This window comes from Perognathus longimembris, chromosome 13 (genome assembly GCF_023159225.1).
Source record: "Perognathus longimembris pacificus isolate PPM17 chromosome 13, ASM2315922v1, whole genome shotgun sequence".
In the NCBI taxonomy this organism is placed as follows: Eukaryota; Metazoa; Chordata; class Mammalia; order Rodentia; family Heteromyidae; genus Perognathus; species Perognathus longimembris.
In genome coordinates, this window is record NC_063173.1 from 13633557 (window position 1) to 13654642 (window position 21086).

Sequence of the window (21086 nt, forward strand, 5' to 3'; positions counted from 1 at the left end):
TGCATTTACACAAAAATCACTTACCATAACACCAACAACAGTTCAGGAAAACATTTCAGAAAGTCAAGATATTGTAATCCCCATCGTTTGCAATCTAGCTAATAGAGAAGAAACATAATCATATCTAGAAACTTTATGAGTGCAATGAGCACTAAAAGGTGTCAAAGAATATTGAGAATAAAAGTTAATTTACATCTCATTCTAAAGATGAGAAAATATTCTCTGGGTGAGATAAGCTATATAGATAATTAAAAAGCCCGTTAGAGACTAAACACAAATTCATTAAGTACAGAAAAAAGATGATACAAATTTGTCAGAGTGAAGGTGTAAAGATAAACTAGTATTATAAGAACAAATCTCCATATACACAAACAATAAATTTATGGAGAAATCCTGAGCTAGAAGTTTCAGAAAAAAGTTGAGTTTATTTTAAAACAACAATAATTAACATGAAGAATAGAAGTAAAATAACTTATTTCAAAAAGGAATTTGGATTGAATGAGGGAGTTCATGTGCTAACTGAAGCTTTGAGGGAATGCAAGCAGCCTAATTTTTATATGAATCAGAAGAGAAGAAGCAAGTGCAAGAGAAATGTAGATATATGCTTTGTCCAAAAGAAGCTGTAAATTTGTATGGGGGATGATCTACAAAAGAACAAAACCACTTAAAATGGATAATAGTTCAGCAAAACTATTGGTGAGACCCAAGTGCTTCTTATTATGTTTGTGGCATGTGGATGAAGTATAACAGAGTTAAGTAGCTGAAATGTATAAAATACATGGGCCTGGACTCGTGCCCTATATATATATTTTTAATGTAGTTACACCCAGTGTCTCACACCCATTCTAGCTATTTAGGAGTCTGAAAGCTGAGGATGACAGTTTGAAGCCAGCCCGGGCAGGATAATCCATGAGATTCTTATCCCTAATTAACTACTCCAAAAAATCCACTGAAGTGGAGCTGTGGCTCAAGTGGTAAGAGCACCAGCTTTGAGCCAGGAATACTCAGGGACAGCTCCTAGGCTGTGAGTTCAAGCTCCAGGACACACACACACACACACACACACACACACACACACACACACACACACACACACTGTAGTTAATGAATTTTTGTTATTTTACAACATCAAATGATATTTTTTATAAATGAATTTAAAGAGAGCAGTTATGGAGGGTACTCAGTACCTGTCTACTTAATTTCATTTCTTCAGATTTATTATTATTATTTTTAAGATATATGTATAGTTTAATCTTTTATTGTATACACACACACACGCGCGCACACAGAGACATCTGCTGGTTCAAAACAAACCCAAAGAGAAGAAGGAGAGGGAGAGAGGGAAGGAAGAGAGAGAGAGAGTGAGAGAGAGAGAGAATAGTGGGAGAGAGAGGGAGAGGGAGAGGAGAAAGAGAGGAAAGGAGAAGGACAGATTTAGTATTATTAAGAAGCCATTGTAGTCAAAGGTTGATATGTATATATGTATATATACATATATAACAAAATTAGTCAGTTGAGAAAAATTTTGATATTTTGAAATATATTAAATGTGGGATCTTTATGTCCACCATAGTAGGAACATTTTTATCTCTCTGAAAGTTTGGTAACTGTTATGAAATCACACCCAGGCTCTTCTTACTCTCTCTCTCTCTCTAACTCCTTTACCTATGCTCAGGGTTATATTGCTATGGAATTTTCTTTTCTATAAAACAAGATTTTACAACATTTGGTTATTTAGTATTTGTCTTCTATCATAAACAACCAGTAATAATTTCTGCTTTTGTATCTCTCAGTAATATCTTCCTTTTAAAATTTAAATTATATAGATTTGCCTTAATTGATTTAGCCATTCAACAAGTTCATGTTTGATATTCTTCATGGATTTTGCTATTATAAGTAAAGAATCCATAAATAATTTTATGTCTTTAGGTAGACATGTACGTTTACTTCTCTTGTCTAATTCCTTAGGAGTGAAATCCCTCAGTAATATTAACTGTATGATAAATCCATACTTAACCTTAAAATAAAATGTCGGATTCTTTCCCAAAGAGGCTATATAATATTGTATCCCATTAGCAATGTATGATAATTCCAGTTGTTCTACATTCTCATCAACAGGATGTAGTGCTCCATTTTAAGCTCTCCATAGAATAATTTCAGAACTCGTGTTTAAACCACCTTCCTTGTGCCTCGAATCCGTTTCTCGGCTTCTCTGACACAGGATTTCTTTTGCAGGTTTGCAAGCATCCTGGACGGCAGGCCTAAGTACGTCTCATCATGTCAGCTGTTAGTAACACTTCTGATTGGCCCATGTTTTCCTTCATTGGCATTCCTGGTCTGGAGTCTGCACACATGTGGATCTCCATCCCCTTCTGTCTTTTGTATCTGGTGGCCGTTGGCGGCAATGTTCTTCTCCTTGTTCTAGTTAGATCAGAACAGAATCTTCATGAGCCCCAGTATTATTTTTTGGCTATGCTAGCCCTCACTGACCTAGGCCTTTCATTGTCAACAATGCCCAGTGTCTTGGCTATCTTCTGGTTTGATGTCCACCATATTGGCTTGGATGCCTGCCTGGCTCAAATGTTCTTCATTCACACTCTGTCCTCTGTCGAGTCAGGAGTGCTGGTAGCCATGGCTTTCGATCGCTTGGTAGCTATCTGTGCTCCTCTCAACTACAGCAGGATCCTGACCCATTGTACTGTTGTCTGCCTCAGTGGAGCTGCCTTCCTACGAGGGGCCACCCTGTTGGCTCCTCTGCCCTTTTTCCTCAGGACCTTTCCTTTCTGTGGGGCCAATGTCCTCTCACACTCTTACTGCTACTACCCAGATATGCTGAATCTGGCCTGTGGAGACGTCACTTTCAGCAGTGTCTATGGGTTGGTTTGTGTTCTCTGCACATTCGCTGTCGATGTCATCTTCATCCTCGTTTCCTACATGAAGATCTTGGGCACTGTTATGAAATTGGGACTCCAAGAGAGAAACTGGAAATCACTGCACACCTGCGCCTGTCACCTGTGCACAGTGCTGGTGTTCTACCTACCCCTCATAAGTCTCGCAGTACTTCATCGGTACAGTGAGGAGACTTCCCCACTTCTCTACACGACCATGAGCAACGCCTACCTCCTCATGACTCCGCTGCTCAACCCTCTGGTCTACAGTCTCAAGTCCCGGCAGATCCAAGCTGCCCTGCGCAAGAGATTTTGGGTGCAACGTGTGATTGCTGGGGAATGAGTCTCGTCTCTGAATCAGAAGGGGGAAATCGTTTTTAAATTGCTATAGAGGATCTACTGTGTGCCCAATAGTACGCCCAGCACTGCGAATTCAAACATGAAAAATGTCTCAGGCCTTCCCTTTAGGAAGGGAACTGAGGCAGGCAAGGGAGGCAGCCTGTTGAAATCAATGATGCCATTGGTGATGCTCCCTGTTTGCTATCGTGATGGGAAATGGGCTTTGAGTTGAGTATCACTGCCTTTGTCGTGGACTCCAGTTCTGGACTACACAACCATCAGTCAAGGTGTGACTTTACAGAACATGAAAAATGTCACCCGATTCCGAATTTCAGTGTTGTTCTACTTGAGGAATTTACATTGGATTCATAAATTGCTTTGTTAAGCAGTGTTTTGTTCATACAACTACTTAAAGATAATCATTTTTTCTTGGTTTTTTTTTTTTTTTTTTTTTTTGGCCAGTCCTGGGCCTTGGACTCAGGGCCTGAGCACTGTCCCTGGCTTCTTCCCGCTCAAGGCTAGCACTCTGCCACTTGAGCCACAGCGCCGCTTCTGGCCGTTTTCTGTATATGTGGTGCTGGGGAATCGAACCCAGGGCCTCGTGTATCCGAGGCAGGCACTCTTGCCACTAGGCCATATCCCCAGCCCAAAGATAATCATTTTTAAAAATCCAAAATTTATGACAATTTTATGGTTGTATGTGTGGTAGAGATTGCCTGAACTTTTTTTTTTCTTTCAATGATTCACAAAAAATAAAGCCTTTTGAAATGGGGTAATGAATAGGAGCATGAGAAATGATCATTCTGATTATGTTATTACTTCATAATGTTACTTTTTTGTATTTTATATTGCTTCCATCTTCATATTTAGAGATTGTGTCCTGAGTTCCAAAACAAGGATGTAATGCTCTTCTTTAAATTCCTGAAGACACTGTTCTCTTCTGAGCATCTTTTAAATTTGCCACATAAGCAAATGTTGACTTTTTAAAAAAATATTTTGAAGTTAGAGTAAAAGGCAATATAGATATGCATGAATAATGTGATGTTTGTCCTTGATTTGCATTTATAACCCAAAACAGTATATGTCATATACTATTATACTATTATGAAAAAGCTAAATGAATAACATTTTTAGTACATGTTCAAGCACAAGATTTTCACAACAAAATACAATTTGAGAAATTCAGGAATTTCTTGAGCTGGAAGACAATAGTATTTTCTGGTTACCTTTGCTATCACTATCTGAGTAACAGAGATATTATCCTTTTGAATTCCTTACAAGTAGATAGAATTTAATAATACAGACTTCTTCACATAGATTTGGGTACTGATGTAATTCTAGCTGTTTTTCCTAAATGACATAGCAGATAAGTTATACAGGCTAATTTCAATCAGTATGTGCTAATGTTCAACTAAATGTTAAATCCAGTTTAACCTAGTCTGGGGAAACCAAGTATGTATTACTTAGGGTACAAATTTCATAGTATTGCTTTCTTGTATTTTTTCTTTAATCTTTAATCAATTTCTATGTTAGATGAGATTTTTTATTGGAATAGTTGCAGAATAAAAATTGTAAAATATAAACAGGTTTAAGTAAAAATTATGAAAAATGAGTCTTCTTTTCTCTTAGAATATTTTTATATAATATCAAAGCTTTTCACCAACAATACATATTTGTATAACAATATAAATGATTTATTTTAGTTAGATTTGATTCACATAAATGTAAAGAAGGAATTCTCGGGCTGGGAATATGGCCTAGTGGCTAGAGTGCTTGCCTCTCATACATGAAGCCCTAGGTTCGATTCCTCAGCACCACATATATAGTAAACGGCCAGAAGTGGCGCTGTGGCTCAAGTGGCAGAGTGCTAGCCTTGAGCAAAAAGAAGCCAGGAACAGTGCTCAGGCCCTGAGTTCAAGCTCCAGGACTGGCAAAAAAAAAAAAGAAGGAATTCTCTTCAAAAACTGTTTTCCCATGAACCAGTGGCTTATGCCTGTAATCCTAGCTACTCAGGAAGCTGAAATCTGAACACTGTGGTTCAGAGCCAGCCTGGGCAGGAATGTCTGTGAGATGCTCATCTCTAGCAAAATGCTTGAGGTGGAGCTATAGATCAAGTGGTAGAGTGCCAATCTTGAGTACAAAAGCTCAGGGACAGTGTGCAGGCCCCAAGTTCAAGTCCTAAGACAGCACACACACACACAAAATATATTTTGATATGACTGTGTGGATTGAAATGGGATCTCACAGGTGAATTATGTGAAACCTGGAAACGACTCATGATGTTTTAGAAATACTTTTCCTAGCTTCTATTGTTGATGATCCTCTTGTATCCCCTTCCTGTGGTTGTACCTGCACTATCACTGTATCTTATCTGAGTACATTGGAAACGGTATATACTGGTATTAGAACTAGGTAAGTGAAAGAAAATACCAAAATCAAGAGACACAGGATAAAAAGACAAACGACTACAAAAGCAATATTTGCAAAACTGTTTAGTGTAAATCTACTGAACAACTCATGGAGGGAGAGGGAAAGGGGAGGGGGAGGGGGGAATGAGGAAGGAGGTAACAAACAGTACAAGAAATGTACCCAATGCCTAACATATGAAACTGTAACCTCTCTGTACCTCACTTTGACAATAAATAAGAAAATAAATAAATAATAAACTAATAAAGAAAGAAAGAAAGCAACACAGGAATGAGTTGACACAGAGTTGAGGCCCTGTGCTAACTGCCTTACATGTATTTGGGTGATGGAGGTTGTAGAGTGTGATTGTCTGGATTAGAAGCCAATGACCCCTGCTTACACCACACTGTCCTTTATTGAACCAAGTCTTCTGTATCTCTAGAGTAGTGAAAATTCAGTTGGACACAGAGGGAAGTGGTCTGATGCTGGCATTTGAAGAAAAGGCAGAGCCTTTTTTGCTGAAGTGAAAATGTTTACCCCACCTAGCTCTCAAACTAGTTCTGTCCTGTCCTCTCCTATCGCCCCCCCCCCTTCCTCCTCCTCCTGCTTCTCCTCCTTCTCCTCCTCCTCCTATCAGGGTGCCTGGTTTAGAGTGTGGTTCCAAGGCTAACCATTACAACCTTGAGCAAGTTAATTAACCTCTCTAAGTCTGGGTTCTCATCTGGATAAATGTGTTGATCAGAAGACAGTACTCCTATCTTTAGCACCTCAGAGTCACAACTATCTACTTTGATTTCATATGGACTAAAAGTTGCCAGAGTAAAGACCCTGAAGATTGCACAGAGGAAATAACTTTCCATGCTGTGTTCCTGAAGTCTGTATAGTGAGCCAGGGTCATTTAGTACAGAAGAGAATGAAATGGAAAAGGGGTCAAAGTAAAGAATAGTTCAGACTGGAGAATTGGGTATGTTACAAGAAACACAATGCTGAGAAGTTGTTCCTTTATATAATATCCTTAGGTTTTAAAATAAGAGATGATCCCCTCTTTCCAGAAATGCTATAGTCAAACCATGCAAAGACATTCTAAAACAACGGCTAAATTTCTTTCCCTGGTACCTTTCATATTACATTACGTGCAAACAGCCCACACACTACACTTCTCATATGTTTTCATACTGTAAATCAATGAGTTAAGGACAAATGTGAGAAATAAATATTGGACAATGAGTGTAAGGGGAAAATCTTTCTGGGAGAGACAAAACACATGGCAGGCAAAGAGGAAGAACTCTTTTAATATAAATTCTTTTAGTATCATCATAAGGCTAACAAAAAACTAAACCTATCTTGTAACTGGTAACTGGAGACACAATATGTTTTGTCTTTGTAAATCTATGTCTTTCATAGTGGTAAATAGAGTGAAAGAAGAACACTCTTTTGTATGTGCTTCTGAATTTTGTTCTTCTGAACAACCATTTATACATGGGGGAGGCATATTCTAGTGTTCCACATATTTCTTAAGAACTCTTGTAATCATAGACCTTTTTCTATCTATGGTACTTGACTTTGTCTATTAGATATAACAGATACTTCCCTGTGTTTCTACACTAGATATTTTATATTACATGGGTTAGGTTATTTTTAATAGACTCTGTATTATCCTATGTTAACATTTTTGAAGAAAATTGACATCATTAAGATGTGTTTCTTGCTGGACAACATAGAAAAGATAAACCAGAGGTTATTTCCATTGTGGTAGTGCATTAGATTGAAAATAACACACTGTAGGTTTTTAACTTGCATTCACCAAAATTTTAAAATCCATTTGAGCTGTGAGATGTGGAAACTATCTATCTCTGATCCCAGTGGGATCAGAATATTCAATTCACTTTCTTCTACCCTGGTAATTCTACTACTGGATATCCCTAAACAACTCCCTTTTCAATTAATTAAACCCAGGATTCTGGAAAATATTAAATCAATTTTTCTCTGAAAACACATTTGTTTATGGATATTTATTTTCATAAATCAATGAGTGAGGTAAAGAGAGAACAAACATCTTCTTTTTACAATACTACCAGAATCATTAGCAAAAACACTAGTTACTTCCTTAACAAATCGGTCAATAATGGGACTGCATTGCCAGTTCACACAAGGTCTTCAGATACAGACATGAGTTTATTAAATCTAAACCAAAATAGTTGAGTGCTTAGGATTCATCCTCAGATAGGATAGGGAACATATTTCCTAAAAAACTAATAGGAATGTAGTGGTCAGAATGCCTTTTATTTCCTTGAACACTGAGAAGTTCTTTACTGTTAAGTTATAAACAGTTTTTTAGTCTTTGCCTATTCCTGGGTAACTTTCATCTGCCCATATATAAGACCACAATGCCTTGATAGGACATGGTTTCCAGACTTGACACACATTGTTGGATGCAAATTTAAGAAATATTTGCAGGACAAAAAAGTATTTGCAGGATTTCCTACTATACCAGTGATTACAGAAATAATTTTGCTGTCACTCTTCTGAAATATGGGGTAATGCAATTTTATTCACATTATGAAATATAGTCTAACCCTGGGTCTTCACTAGAACATGAAAATAGGCTCCAAATGTTTCACCCTCTTCCAGTTCTTCCCATTTAGTTATTATCCACATATGAACTGGAATGAATTTCCTAAAATGAAAATGTGATCAAATGATTCCATTATCTCAAAACCTTCAGTGACTTTCGGGGGTTCCTTATAACCTGTGACTTTCATAATTCACTCAGTCTCACCTCACCACGATTTCAGGAAAGCACTCTAATTTACTCACTCACACTTAACTTTATGTCTTTCTCTTCTACACCCGAGACCAGTCTTTTGATCTCTCCTTTGACTAGAGGTCTCTTCCTTTAGATATGGTAGTGACCAAGTGGTCAATATCAATACCATTGCCATTGGCCACATGCCATTATCAAACCCTGAAGACATGCCTCCCTGATGGTCTCTCATATCACAACCATGTCCTTCTCATGTCACAACCAAAAGTCTGCCTTATAGTTCCTTTAGTGGTTGACTTTCTGCTTGTAGCCATTTATTTGTCTGATATTCTAAGCTGTGCTGGGCAATGTTCCCAGAAAGACCCAGGTGAAGGCTTTCAGCACGTATCATCTCATTCTTACTGGGTTGATTTATTGTGGCCCTCTCCTGGCATAACTGTAGTTGTTTAAATCAGTCATAAGAGTTCTCTAGTAGCAGGTCAGTCCTGAAAAATATCTACCTCTGGTTGTCCCTGATGTCCAACTCAAATTGAGTATATTCTTAAAGACCAAGAAGATTCATGTTGCTCAGAAAAGAAAATCACTCAATAGACAATATGAAAAGTAAGAAATTTGATGATTAAAAAGACTGTCAATTTTAGATTTGTTTGATAAATGCAGATCTCTACATCAATTTTAGGTGTAGGATATAGATTTAGGTATGAAAACAGGATAAAATTTATTAGTCATAGTTTTATGAGTAAAGATTGTCCATTTATACATTCATAATATTTCATTTGCTCCTATGTTTCTTAATATGTAATCTGAAATACTTTATTCACACAAAGTTAAAACAAATGAGAAACTATTGACTGGAGTTTCACCAAATTCTTCATATTTCATAAGTTCACAACTTATGAATGAGTTCATAACTCAGCCGTTCTGTAGAGTTCAGAAAGGTCAATACATTTTCAACATGTTCTAAAACATACCACTTTCCTTTCTTCTCCATAAGCTTTATTATGTTTTATTTTATAACCTTCTCTTTTATCATCTTCACCAGAGCAAAATGCATTTGCATTATATATACTAAGTTAATTATATCAAATAGTAGAGTACCAGGGCCAAAATCAATTCATATATTATTTTATATGTTATTTTTGTTTATCCAAGAATAGGTTTGTATTCAAGAAAATCTTTCCCAATATCCTCCACCAATATATGAAATTTTCTGCAGAAAAGTGTATTTGTCTGAATATCTTATAGATTATATCACTGTGAGCTTGTTTAATAACTTTTACTTACCTCACAATTATAGAATACATTCTATATAAACATTTTGAGATGCTGTTTTATTTAGTGTTTGTCTTTAGACTTTGGGGACATGCGGGCATGTTTCTCATTATACCCATCCTCAAATTCAAGGCGAACCAAAGGGAAATTCTTCCTCCTCTTCCCCTCCTCTTATTCTTCCTTCTCTCCTCCTCCTCCTCTTCTCCTCTTCTTCCTTCTTTTATTCTTTTCTTCCTCCCTCTCCTCTTTCTCCTCCTCCACCTTCTCCTCTTCTCTCTTCCTCCTCCTCTTCCTTCTTCTATGCTTCTCTCTCCTCTTTTGCAACTTGTTCATATACATCCATGACGATATATTGCTATGTTGCTATACCGATAACATTCCAGTATTTCTGTGTACATTCTCATTTCATCACATTTAGCCCTTCACTGATTTCATTCACTTATGTCTCATATAGATAGATATATAGATGATAGAAAAGAGATGACAGATATATCCTGAAGGTCTTCACTCATCTGTACCACTATAATCTGTTCACTAATTCAAGCTTTCCTTATTTCTTTCATCTACTTAGATTGACTTTTATCCAATATCACTTCATGCTTGAACTATTGTCAAGGTGATGTACAGAGGGGTTACAGTTACGTATGTAAGGCAGTGAGTACATTTCTTATCAAACTTGTTACCTCCTCCCTCATTTTACTCCCACCTTCCTTCCTCCCTAATCCCCCCCCCAACCCCCGAGTTCTACAGTTGGCTTACAACATATTGTCTTGTAAGTATTGCTGTTGCACTGGTTCGCCTAACTTTAAGATGTTTTACTTGTGCTAATGGATGATTATATGCAAGAAAAGAATTGAAGTTTATAAGAAAAAAGTCCCTTTCTTCCTTGTGGTAGCTAATCCTATTTCATTGCTGTTTCCCAGGAATGATCAATTAACTGAATGGTTTCTACACTTTTTCAAGATTTACATATCTTTTGTGTTTCTTTAAAAGAGGGAAAAAATAGCTCCATCTCTCATTTCACAGTATGGTAAATTATACATTTGGCAGTTTTCTTCCACAATCATAATCAAAACACCTTCATTTTCTTGAATTATAAGATAAACATACCTGGAAGCAATGGTAAATATCTTGGGAGCAGACAGATGAGAAGCTAGAGGCACAGTATTTGTCTCACTAAGACTTTGTGACTAATTGAGCAAGATTTCCCTCTCCTTGAATACTTTACACACTGCTGACCTTATCTGTTTGGTCTTAAGACTATAAACTAAAGGATTAAGGACAGGAGTCAAGAAGAGAAAGAGATTGGCCATAGTGACATGGAGAAGAGGAGAAGTGAATGTACCAAACCTGTGAATCAGGGCTAACACAATGAGTGGCACATAGAAGATGAAGACTGTGAAGATGTGAGAAACACAAGTATTAAGTGCCCTGAGCCTGCCACTTCCTGAGGCGATACCCAGCACTGTCTGCAGAATCAAGACATATGAAATGACAATGAACACAGAGTCAATTCCAAAAGAACACAGGACTAGAGACAAGCCATAGATGACGTTGACCCTGACACGTCCACAGGCAAGCTTCATAACATCAGGATGGTAGCAGTAACAATGAGAGAGAATGACACCCTTGCAGAAGGGCAGCCGCTTGAGCAGGATCGGCAACGGTGCCATCAAAATCACACCACGAGTCACAGCTGCAAGCCCCATGCCAATAATCCGAGAAGGAGTTAAAACCACCGTGTACTGCAGAGGGTTGCGAATAGCTACAAACCTGTCAAAGGCCATGGCCAGCAGGATAGCTGACTCCATGGAAGAGAAGGTATGAATGAAAAACATTTGTGCCAGGCAAGAGTGGAATTCAATCTGCCTGCGATTCAGGAGGAAGACACTGAATACTGTAGGTAGAGTGGAAAAAGACAGACCGACATCAGTAGCTGCAAGCATGCACAGAAAGATGTACTGGGGTTCATGAAGGATGGAAGTGGTTTTGATGACAAAGAGGATGGTAGAGTTTCCTAGGAGGGCAATTAAGTACATGATGCACAGCGGGATGGAGATCCATATTTGTACAGCTTCCAGTCCTGGAATGCCAGTGAGAAGAAGAGCTGGGGGCTGAAACCAGCTACTGTTGCTAAGCTCCATGAAGATGCCTCGGGGAAGTCAGGTCAGATATGCTTTCACATGTCTCTGCAGGAAGAGGGGAGGGGGGGAAGATTTTAAGAAAGGAAGAGATAATGCATCTACCTCATCCCAGGGAGTGCCAATTGGACGTGTTTCATTTAGGAAGTGATCCTTAGGTTTCCAGACCCATTTGAATAACTACCTGGAGTTTGGAAAAGGGGAAATGGTATTAAATTCTAACAACTACTAGCATTCATTTGGCACAAATTACTCAATCATTGGTAAGATGCTAAGAGGAAAACATCATTTTTAGAAGTCCTTATTTATCATAGTTCTCTTAGTTATGTGTATATCTGCTTTATCTTTCTTTTCTTCTTTTTTTGTGGTCAAAAATGTGGAGGAATTCTTCCACATCAATTTTGTACCTATAGACATTCAGGTATCTTGAAACATAGACCATTTTTTTCTAGCATTTCTCCTTGCAGAAATAATTCAGAGGATATTTCAGTAACTTGCATAAGACGAGGTCTTTTATTTAACTTTACATGATAGTTTTCATTCTTACAGTGAAGTTTTCAGGTGTTTGATTTCTTTTTCCTCCATCCTTCCCTCCCTCCCTCCCTCCCTCCCTCCCTCCCTCCCTCCCTCCCTCCCTCCCTCTCTCTCTCTCCTCTCTCTCTCTCTCTCTCTCTCTCTCTCTCTCTCTCTCTCTCTCTCTCTCTCTCTCTCTCTCTCTCTCTCTCCTCTCTCTCTCTCCTGGTCCTGGGGCTTGAACTTAGAGCCTGGGAATTATCCCTGAACTTTTTGTTGAAGGCTACCGCTCTTAACACTCCAGTTACAGCTCTGTTTACATTTTTAGTAGATTATTACAGATAAGAATCTCATGGACTTTCCAGTTGGAGCTGGCTTCCAGTCATGATCCTGAGATCTCAGCCTCCTGAGTATCTAAGATTACAGGTGTGAGCCACCAGCACCAGGCTATATTTAATACTTTCTTTGGAGAGGATAGACTTGTTTTTCCAAATGTGAAAACTTACTAAAATATAAGAGAATGTTTTAACTTCTCATATGATGTGAGAAAAGCATCAAGCATTAACAAATAATTTCTTGAAAAGATGAAATGTATCTACTTCAAAATATGAGTAAATTATATTTGCACATCAATAAATGTCAATGTTTTAGAGATGCCTTAAATTAGCCTCATTAGTGAAAACTATATTATTACTTGCCTGTAATCAATGAAGAAATCAGAAGAAATATTATCTATAATTGTTTTAGAAACAATTTGTCTTGAAAAGACTAAATTTTTATGTAGAGATCATTCATGCAGAAATTGAAAATATTAAGATAACTGAAGTCTTTGAATATCCATTAAACCATAAATACTAGCATAAGCATAGAATCTAAACAGAATACCTTAAATATTGTTATTTTACAGGTAATGTAAGAGGGGTTACAGTGGTAATGAGTACATGTTTTGAACAATATCCACAATGCCTATTGTAAAATTGTATTAATTAAGAATGCAATGAAATATAAAAATCATCAGCAGAAAATTTAAGTAGAAACACTAAAGGATTATTTCTTAGGAGAAAAGAATTCAGAGAAGTGAGACAATAAATTCTTTGTTTTTCCTTCTAGACAAATTAAAAACCGAGTATCATTTGAACCAAGTAAATGTAATTAATGTTGGCACTTGTTAAAGTGTAAATACATCTGCGTAAAGCAATCCCAAATGGAGCAAAGTTTTCATTTTCTTCACTGTACTGATGCCTAGGTACTTCACCACACAGTAGTGACTAAGTGCTTTTACAAATCATGCCTACGTGGTGGAGAGTAACCGACAACATATACTGCCCCTGATAAGGTCTTTTACCTCAGTACAAATTTCTCAGGTGAACATTGTGTACTAGTTCATGCACATACATATGACCAGCCCTCGAGTTGCTTTCATTCTCTTCCACCATATGTTGGAATTTGCTTCCTTCTTTATACTCATCTTTCCCTTCTATACTTAGCTCTGGAATAATCTGTATCAGTACCTGTCACATTGCAAACAGAATCTACACCTCTGCCACAAATAGCACAAACTCAAGTCAATATTCAGTTCATGGGATAGCTTATTTAATTGTATGTATGTGCACGTGTGTGTTTGTGCATGTGTGTGTTTGATGGTACTGGGGCTTGAACTCCGGGCCTAGGCATTGTCCCTTAGCTTGGTTGCTCAAGGTTAGCACTATTATTTGAGGTACATTATCTTCTTTTGGCCTTTTGGGGGGGATTGTTGGAAATAAAAGTCTCACAGTATTTTCTTCCTGGGCTGTTTTGAACTGTGATCCTCAGATTACAGCCTCCTGAGTAGCTAGGATTACAGGAATGATCCACCGTATCTAGCCTTATCTCATTTTTAATACTTCTTATATCTATACCTATGGCCAGTGAGAATAGTTTTCCTTCAACTGATATAATTTTTGTCAGTCTTCCATCTGAAGTTTGGTGTTTCAACCCACTAGATATTACATTCACTCTCATATCAGAATTTTCTGTGCCTTTTCATCACACTCTCAAATTCCATGCTTCCTCTCAATTGACAATGATAAAAATCATTAATTAAATGTCAGTTGATAATATAGCATACTCTTGGTATTCTTACGATTAACTAATTTCATTAAACTAGCTTCAGTCATTAAATCTGGAATGTACTTCTACATTGCAATATTTTCTTGAATATTTGACTTAATGTTACTCAATGTGTTGCCTAAATGAGTGTTCCATACATTACCTAATTTCAGTTTACATATCTTTAATTTTGGGATTGCATCCTTCACATACCTAAGGATAGTTTTACAAACAATGAACGGAGTGGCATATGTTGATTAAACAAAATGAGTTTCCTAATGTAGCATATGCCTTCCACTATCTATAGAGCAGAGACATACAACTCATCAATAACCCAACATCCATTTTAAACTCTAATTTTAAAGACCTGTGGGGTTATATTTTCTATTGGGCTTATTGAAAACTGAAGAGTTGATGCTACTATTCTTGAAAGTAAGAGAAGAGATGTACATATCTGGTAGAGAATACGTGTTCTACACTTGGTCAACCTGGTAAGTTTCCAGTTACCTTTACCTTGCATTTCTACTTGTGTGTATGTTAGAACTCCTAGCCTAGCTAAGATGTATTCCTGAGACTATTCCTGGAGCTCCAAAGGATATATCACTCTTCCAGTGAGCATGGTTCTGGGTTGGGAATATGGCCTAGTGGCAAGAGTGCTCGCCTCATATACATGAAGCCCTGGGTTCGATTCCCCAGCACCACATATATAGAAAATGGCCAGAAGTGGTGCTGCGGCTCAAGTGGCAGAGTGCTAGCCTTGAGCAAAAAGAAGCCAGGGACAGTGCTCAGGCCCTGAGTCCAAGGCCCAAGACTGGCAAACAAACAAACAAACAACCAATGAGCATGGTTCTTTTTAACCTTTCATGAATCCCTTTTTGACATATACTTTTTCCAGTCTCATTCTATAGCTGAGTATCTGCCTCCAAAATATCTATTTAATGCTGCCTCTCTGTCTATTAAAGCTAATGGCTATAATGTTCTTCTCACTTCTCCAATCAGACCTTTTCTACTTTCAGCTTTTCCCAGTTCTCCTTTTTTCTTTAGAACTTTAGTGACTTTTTTTTTCATTTTAAAAATGAGAGAGCAAAATGCAGCTACTCAAGTGGCTGAGATATCAGGATCCCGGTTCAAAACCAGCTGGGACAGAAAAGTACGTGAGATTCATCTCCAATTAGACATCAAAAAGCTGGAAGTGAAGCTATGGCTCAAGTGGTACAGTGACACCTTGAGTGTAAAAGCTAAGGGACAGCACCCAGGTTTTTAGACCAAACCCCAGGACCAATTAAAAAATTGTAATCAGTTGAGATAATGTTAAGCAATTTGCAGGAAAGAGAGAGAGAGAGAGAGAGTATAATATATGTGTTTTGTTGGATAATTCTTTTTCTTTTTTTTTGTCCAGTCCCATGAACTCTGGGCCTGAACACTGTCCCTGGCTTCTTTTTGCTCAATGCTAGCACACTGCCACTTGAGCCACAACACCACTTCTGGCCATTTGCTATATATGTGGTGCTGAGGAATTGAACCCAGGGCTTCGTGTATACGAGGCAAGCAATCTTGCCACTAGGCCATATTCCCAGCCCAATATATGTGTTTTAATGAAGAAATGGGAGATGAAAACTATCCAGATGGAAAATGCCAGAACTAAGGAATAAAGTGAAAAAGTACTAGAAAGAAAAGTCAGTGAAATACGGAATTATCAGTACAAAGAATTTCAGTGTGGGCAGAAAACAGACTCAATAACCAGAGAGAGAGACAAAAAGAGAGAGACAAAGAGACAGAGAGAGACAGAGAGACAGAAAGAGAGACATAGAGAGAACTAAAGAGAGAGAGAAGGTAAAGTGAGAGAGAGAGCAACAGGAGGAAAACTTCATTTAAGCAACTTGTAAAGACAATGGCACATCTCTGTGGGTTGTTGTTTGTTTGTTTTTTTAAATAAACATATTGTGATATCCTTACCAACAAGCCAGAATTCTCAGCACAGAACAAATGACAATTCTCTTTCAACCGCACCTTTTTTGGCATAGGCAAAGATGAGTGGATCTCAGAGCCCAGACCTTCTGAACTTCTGTTAGCTTGCAGCAGAATTATTTTTGCAAGAAATAGAGAATGAAGGTACCAGAGGGAGGTTATTAAAAATTTCCCATGAGATACTGGTGAAACTATGCCACACGTGAGACACCACGAAAACAAATTACTTCTACCAAAGGAGACAACAAACTTTTGTGTTTATTTTAGTACCCCCAGAGTCTTTATAATTTATCACAAATTAATCTATGGAACTCACTTTGTCTCTGCTATCTATCATAACATATGAAAAGCTTTGATTATTAATAATAGGTGACTGTTTAGCACCTGGACTTAGTGTAGTTTATTGCAGAGATGATTGTTTTTTTCTTTTTTGGCCAGTCCTGGGCCTTGAACTCAGGGCCTGAGCCCTGTCCCTGGGTCCTTTTGCTCAAGACTAGCACTCTACCTCTTCAGCCACAGTGCCACTTCTGGCTTTTTTATGTTTATGTGGTGCTGAGGAATCTAACCCAGAGCTTCATGAATGCTAGCCAAGCACTGTACCACTAAGCCACATTCCCAGCCTGAGATGACTAATTTTGAAATGTAATTCCTAGCCTTTGCTCTGAGAAGCTGAAGGGTACAACGTATTTGTGACTATTATTATAAATGTGCATTTTTATTCACAATATTGAGGTGCAATAGAAAAAATAGATAATAAATCCCCAAATAAATACAATGTTTAAAACAACTGTTTCCAAAATAATTAAAATCTTGAAACCAAAGTCATTAACCTCCAAGATAATAATGCTATGAAGGAGTTCATAGAAACTTAAACTGTGCCCAAGGACTCAGATGAAATATCATAGCTGAGAGTTAAGTGATCCAATCTATTGAGTTTATAGTCCTGAAGAAGACAAAGCTGCACAGAAGAAAACAAATCTGTTTTCTTGCACACTTTAATTGTAAATATGTTCAACCAACTTTGTTGAATCCTTATATGGGCTTACTTTATTTTTATCTAAAATGATATAATGAAAGTGACAACCAACACAAAATATACCTTTACTGCCTGATATTCCCATGATTCTTGAGATACCCTCGCCAGCTGAGTTTTCTGTAGCTTATGCCCTCTGTGCAAGATATAACAATAATAATAAATGGTATTCTTGATTTTTTTAATCTAAATTGATTTTTTTTCAAATTTTTATTATCAAACTGATGTACAGAGAGGCTACAGTTTCATACGTTAGGCATTGGATACATTTCTTGTACTGTTTGTTACCTTGTCCCTCATTGACCTATTGTGTTGGATCTTTGTACCTTTAGTGAGTCCAACTGAAAGCTTTAGTAAAGGGCAGGCTCTGCCTAATAGCTATGCCCCTATGAATGCATAAAATGATGCTAAGTGAAATGAACTCCATGTTGTGGAAACAACTGTTATATCACTGTTGTAATTACTTTCAACATGCCATGTGAAACTGTAGCTTCTTTTGTTGATGATCTTCTTGTACCCCTTCCTGTGGTTGTACCTGAGCTATCACTGTATCTCATCTCAATACACTGGATACTGTATATACTGGTATTAGAACTAGGGAAGTGAAAGGGAATATCAAAATTGAGAGACAAAGGATAAAAAGACAAACAACTCCAAAAGCAATACTTGCAAAACCATTTGGTATAAACCAACTGAACAACTCATGGAGGGAGAGGGAAAGGGGGAGGGGGAGAGAGGAATGAGGGAGGAGATAACAAACAGTACAAGAAATGTACCCAAGGCCTAATGTATGAGACTGTAACCCCTCTGTACATCACTTTGACAATAATTATTTTTTAAAAAGGGCAGGTTCTGACCATGCAGTTATTGTATGTTATCATTCATGTTGTTATCCTTTTCTTCTCAGCACTCTTTTACTGTAGGCATTGAACATTGCTTTATTCACTAAATACTATCCATTTTATCATTCCATAGGCAAATTCACACCAGTATAGTAGTATTGTGAGTATACAAACATAACTGAAAATTGATGGCTTATGCCTATAATAGTGGCTACTCAGGAAGCTGAGAAACGAGGACTGCAATTCAAAGCTAGCTTAAGTACGAAAGTCCACGAGACTCTTATCTACAATTAACTAACACAAATCCAGAAGTAAAGTTGTGGTTCAAGTGGTAAGGAGATAGCCTTGAGCATACAAGCTCAGGGACAACAATCAGGTCCAGAGTTCAAGACACAGGATCAGCGCCAAAAAAAGAAAGAAAGAGAAAGAGAGAGAGAGAGAGAGAGAGAGAGAGAGAGAGAGAGAGAGAGAGAGAGAGAGAGAGAGAGAGAAGGGAGGGAGGGAGGGAGGGAGGGAAAAAGGAAAGAATGAAAGGAGGAAAGGAGAAAACAGAGAAAGAAGACTATAACCATAACATATTAAACACACGTGTTTTTAAATTATAGTTTCTTAATATCTTATTTACTCCTTTAGAGGCCCTATGATACTGAAAACTTAAATTAATATTCTTCTTGGAAATTTATACCTTTATGAGGCTGCCAGGGTGTGAGGAAGGATATCATGCTGTTTTATTTACATAAAAATATATTAATCCTAAAAGGCGGAAAATCTTTTAGGGGCTCTCCAGATTCACTTATAAAGAAGATTAGGCATTAGGAATTGGGGATTACATTATCCATGATATGGGCAAGAACATACTCATGTAATTTTTACTCAGTGAATTGTTTTTTGTGCAGATCAACTAAGGAAACCAAGTTCTGACCTTTAATATCAATAGAAAAGTTATAATATGGAAGATATTTTAGGATTTAAATAATTAATACACAAAAATGAATTTTAAATGTGAGAAGCTCTATGACCGCAGGAGATAAAGTTGAATTCTATCTTTCCCTGCATATTTGTCTCTTTCTTCCTGTAATAAACCAGGAGCAGGAAACAGAGGTTAAATATAATTGACTTAAACTGTTATTGACTTAAAATTAACACTTAAAATCCTTAAAATATTTGATGTTGAGTGAGTGTAGCTCAGTGGTAGAGAGTTTGCCTCAAATGTACCAGATCCTGGGTTAGAGGAAGGACTGCATGTAAGGAAAGGTTGATAAACTGTACATCATTTTATACTCAATGAATTGTATACTGTGATTAGGTAGTAGTAAATTATTAAGGAGTACATTTCTAAAATTGCAAAACAGGCCTCCTGTCCTGCAATCCTCTTTTCATCAAAACTCACACATTTGCCAGGAATGTGGCTTAGGGGTAATGTGTGAAGCCCTGGGTTCAGCATCACATAAACAGAAAAGGCCAGAAGTGGCGCTGTGGCTCAAGTGGTAGAGTGCTAGCCTTGAGCAAAAAGAAGCCAGGGACAGTGCTCAGGCCCTGAGTTTAAGCCCCAGAACTGGCAACAAACAAAACAAAATTCATACATTTAAAACGTGGTAACCCCACCATTATACAGTCTTTCTTTGCCACCAATGGCGCTTTTGTTAATTGCCCACGATTATTTCAATAAAACACTATTCTTATACGCCTGTCTCATGAATCTTTCTTTTTCTTTTATGCTAAAGAGATTCAGGATTTAGAAGGATGCAGACATTCTCCTGATCCTCAATACCACTTGAGTCTTAGGGCTCCTGGGATGGAGAGAGCTATAAAGTCAGTCTCCCAGCTAGTGCTAAAATCTAGATCAAGAAGGAACAGTTCATCTTGCAGAGCATCAAGTTTGCAGTTGTAGAGTGGAGGTAACTACACCTAGTATTCCTAATTGAATAGTAGGTGGCTGCTAACTACAGAATTATTCTATAATTGTCAGAGTTCAGATTAAGTACACACTTGATTCTTGGGAAAGAGATTGCGACTACTTTGCTACCATGGCTGTATGTGTGTTATAGTACTTTTTCAAGACAATCTACTTGCTGAGTTATAATCTTCATCTCTGAGTTCTCAATTTTTCATGCATTGGTATACACACTTCACATTTAAGGGTGTTATATGTCTTAATTCTTCTTAGGAAGAAAAACTGAATGGCATTAGAATGAAAGCCTGTTTATATGGATATATATTTTTGAAAGCCCTGGATTTTTTTTGATTTAATGACAGTACTTCCATGACTCTTCTTCCTAACCCTTCTGAAAGTTAATGTTTATTCTTTATTGACATTCAGCTTAAATATTTCCCACAACTTTTACCTTGTCTGAATTTAAGAGAATAGTTGTTTGTGTCCAGTTTTGAGTCATCACAAGAGAATAAAATCCTTGAAATTTATATATATATATATACATATATATGTATGTAAGTGTGTGTGCATACATAAATATATATCTGATTTCTCTTTAGTGTAGTCCAATTCACAGTGATCATAAATGTTTGTTAACTTGATTCATATGTTTGTAGATAATTTCTTATCTTACTTTGTTTTGACTGAGCTACCTTTTGTCTTTCTCCGGTAATAGTGACATTTGTAAAGAAATGACAATAAAAAAGTAGGAAAAACTAGTATTTAATCATAAATAATAAGATATAAATGTGAGAGAAAAATCAGGATTCTTTGACTAATGAGTATACACAAAAATGAATTACTGGAATATAATTCAGGTTCCTCTAGTGGTGGGGGTGAGGACAACTGGACAGTGTTTAAGAGAAAGAATATGATTGAAATACTTCATGTACCTATAT

General features: G+C 37.3%; 2 protein-coding genes across 2 annotated transcripts; one reads left to right on the top strand and one right to left on the bottom strand.

The window, feature by feature from the left end:
• The first annotated feature begins 2277 nt into the window (after positions 1–2277).
• On the top strand, positions 2278–3231 carry LOC125362765 (olfactory receptor 51G2-like). Its single transcript, XM_048361722.1, has one exon. The coding sequence runs from the start codon at positions 2278–2280 to the stop codon at positions 3229–3231; it is 954 nt and encodes a 317-aa protein (XP_048217679.1).
• Positions 3232–10859: 7628 nt separating this feature from the next.
• LOC125362384 (olfactory receptor 51I1-like) lies at positions 10860–11813 on the bottom strand. The gene has a single exon (XM_048361238.1). The coding sequence runs from the start codon at positions 11811–11813 to the stop codon at positions 10860–10862; it is 954 nt and encodes a 317-aa protein (XP_048217195.1).
• Between the last annotated feature and the right edge of the window lie 9273 nt (positions 11814–21086).

Coding starts and splice junctions, on each gene's coding strand:
- LOC125362765 (XM_048361722.1), top strand. CDS start 2,278: ATGTCAGCTGTTAGTAACACTTCTGATTGGCCCATGTTTTCCTTCATT.
- LOC125362384 (XM_048361238.1), bottom strand. CDS start 11,813: ATGGAGCTTAGCAACAGTAGCTGGTTTCAGCCCCCAGCTCTTCTTCTC.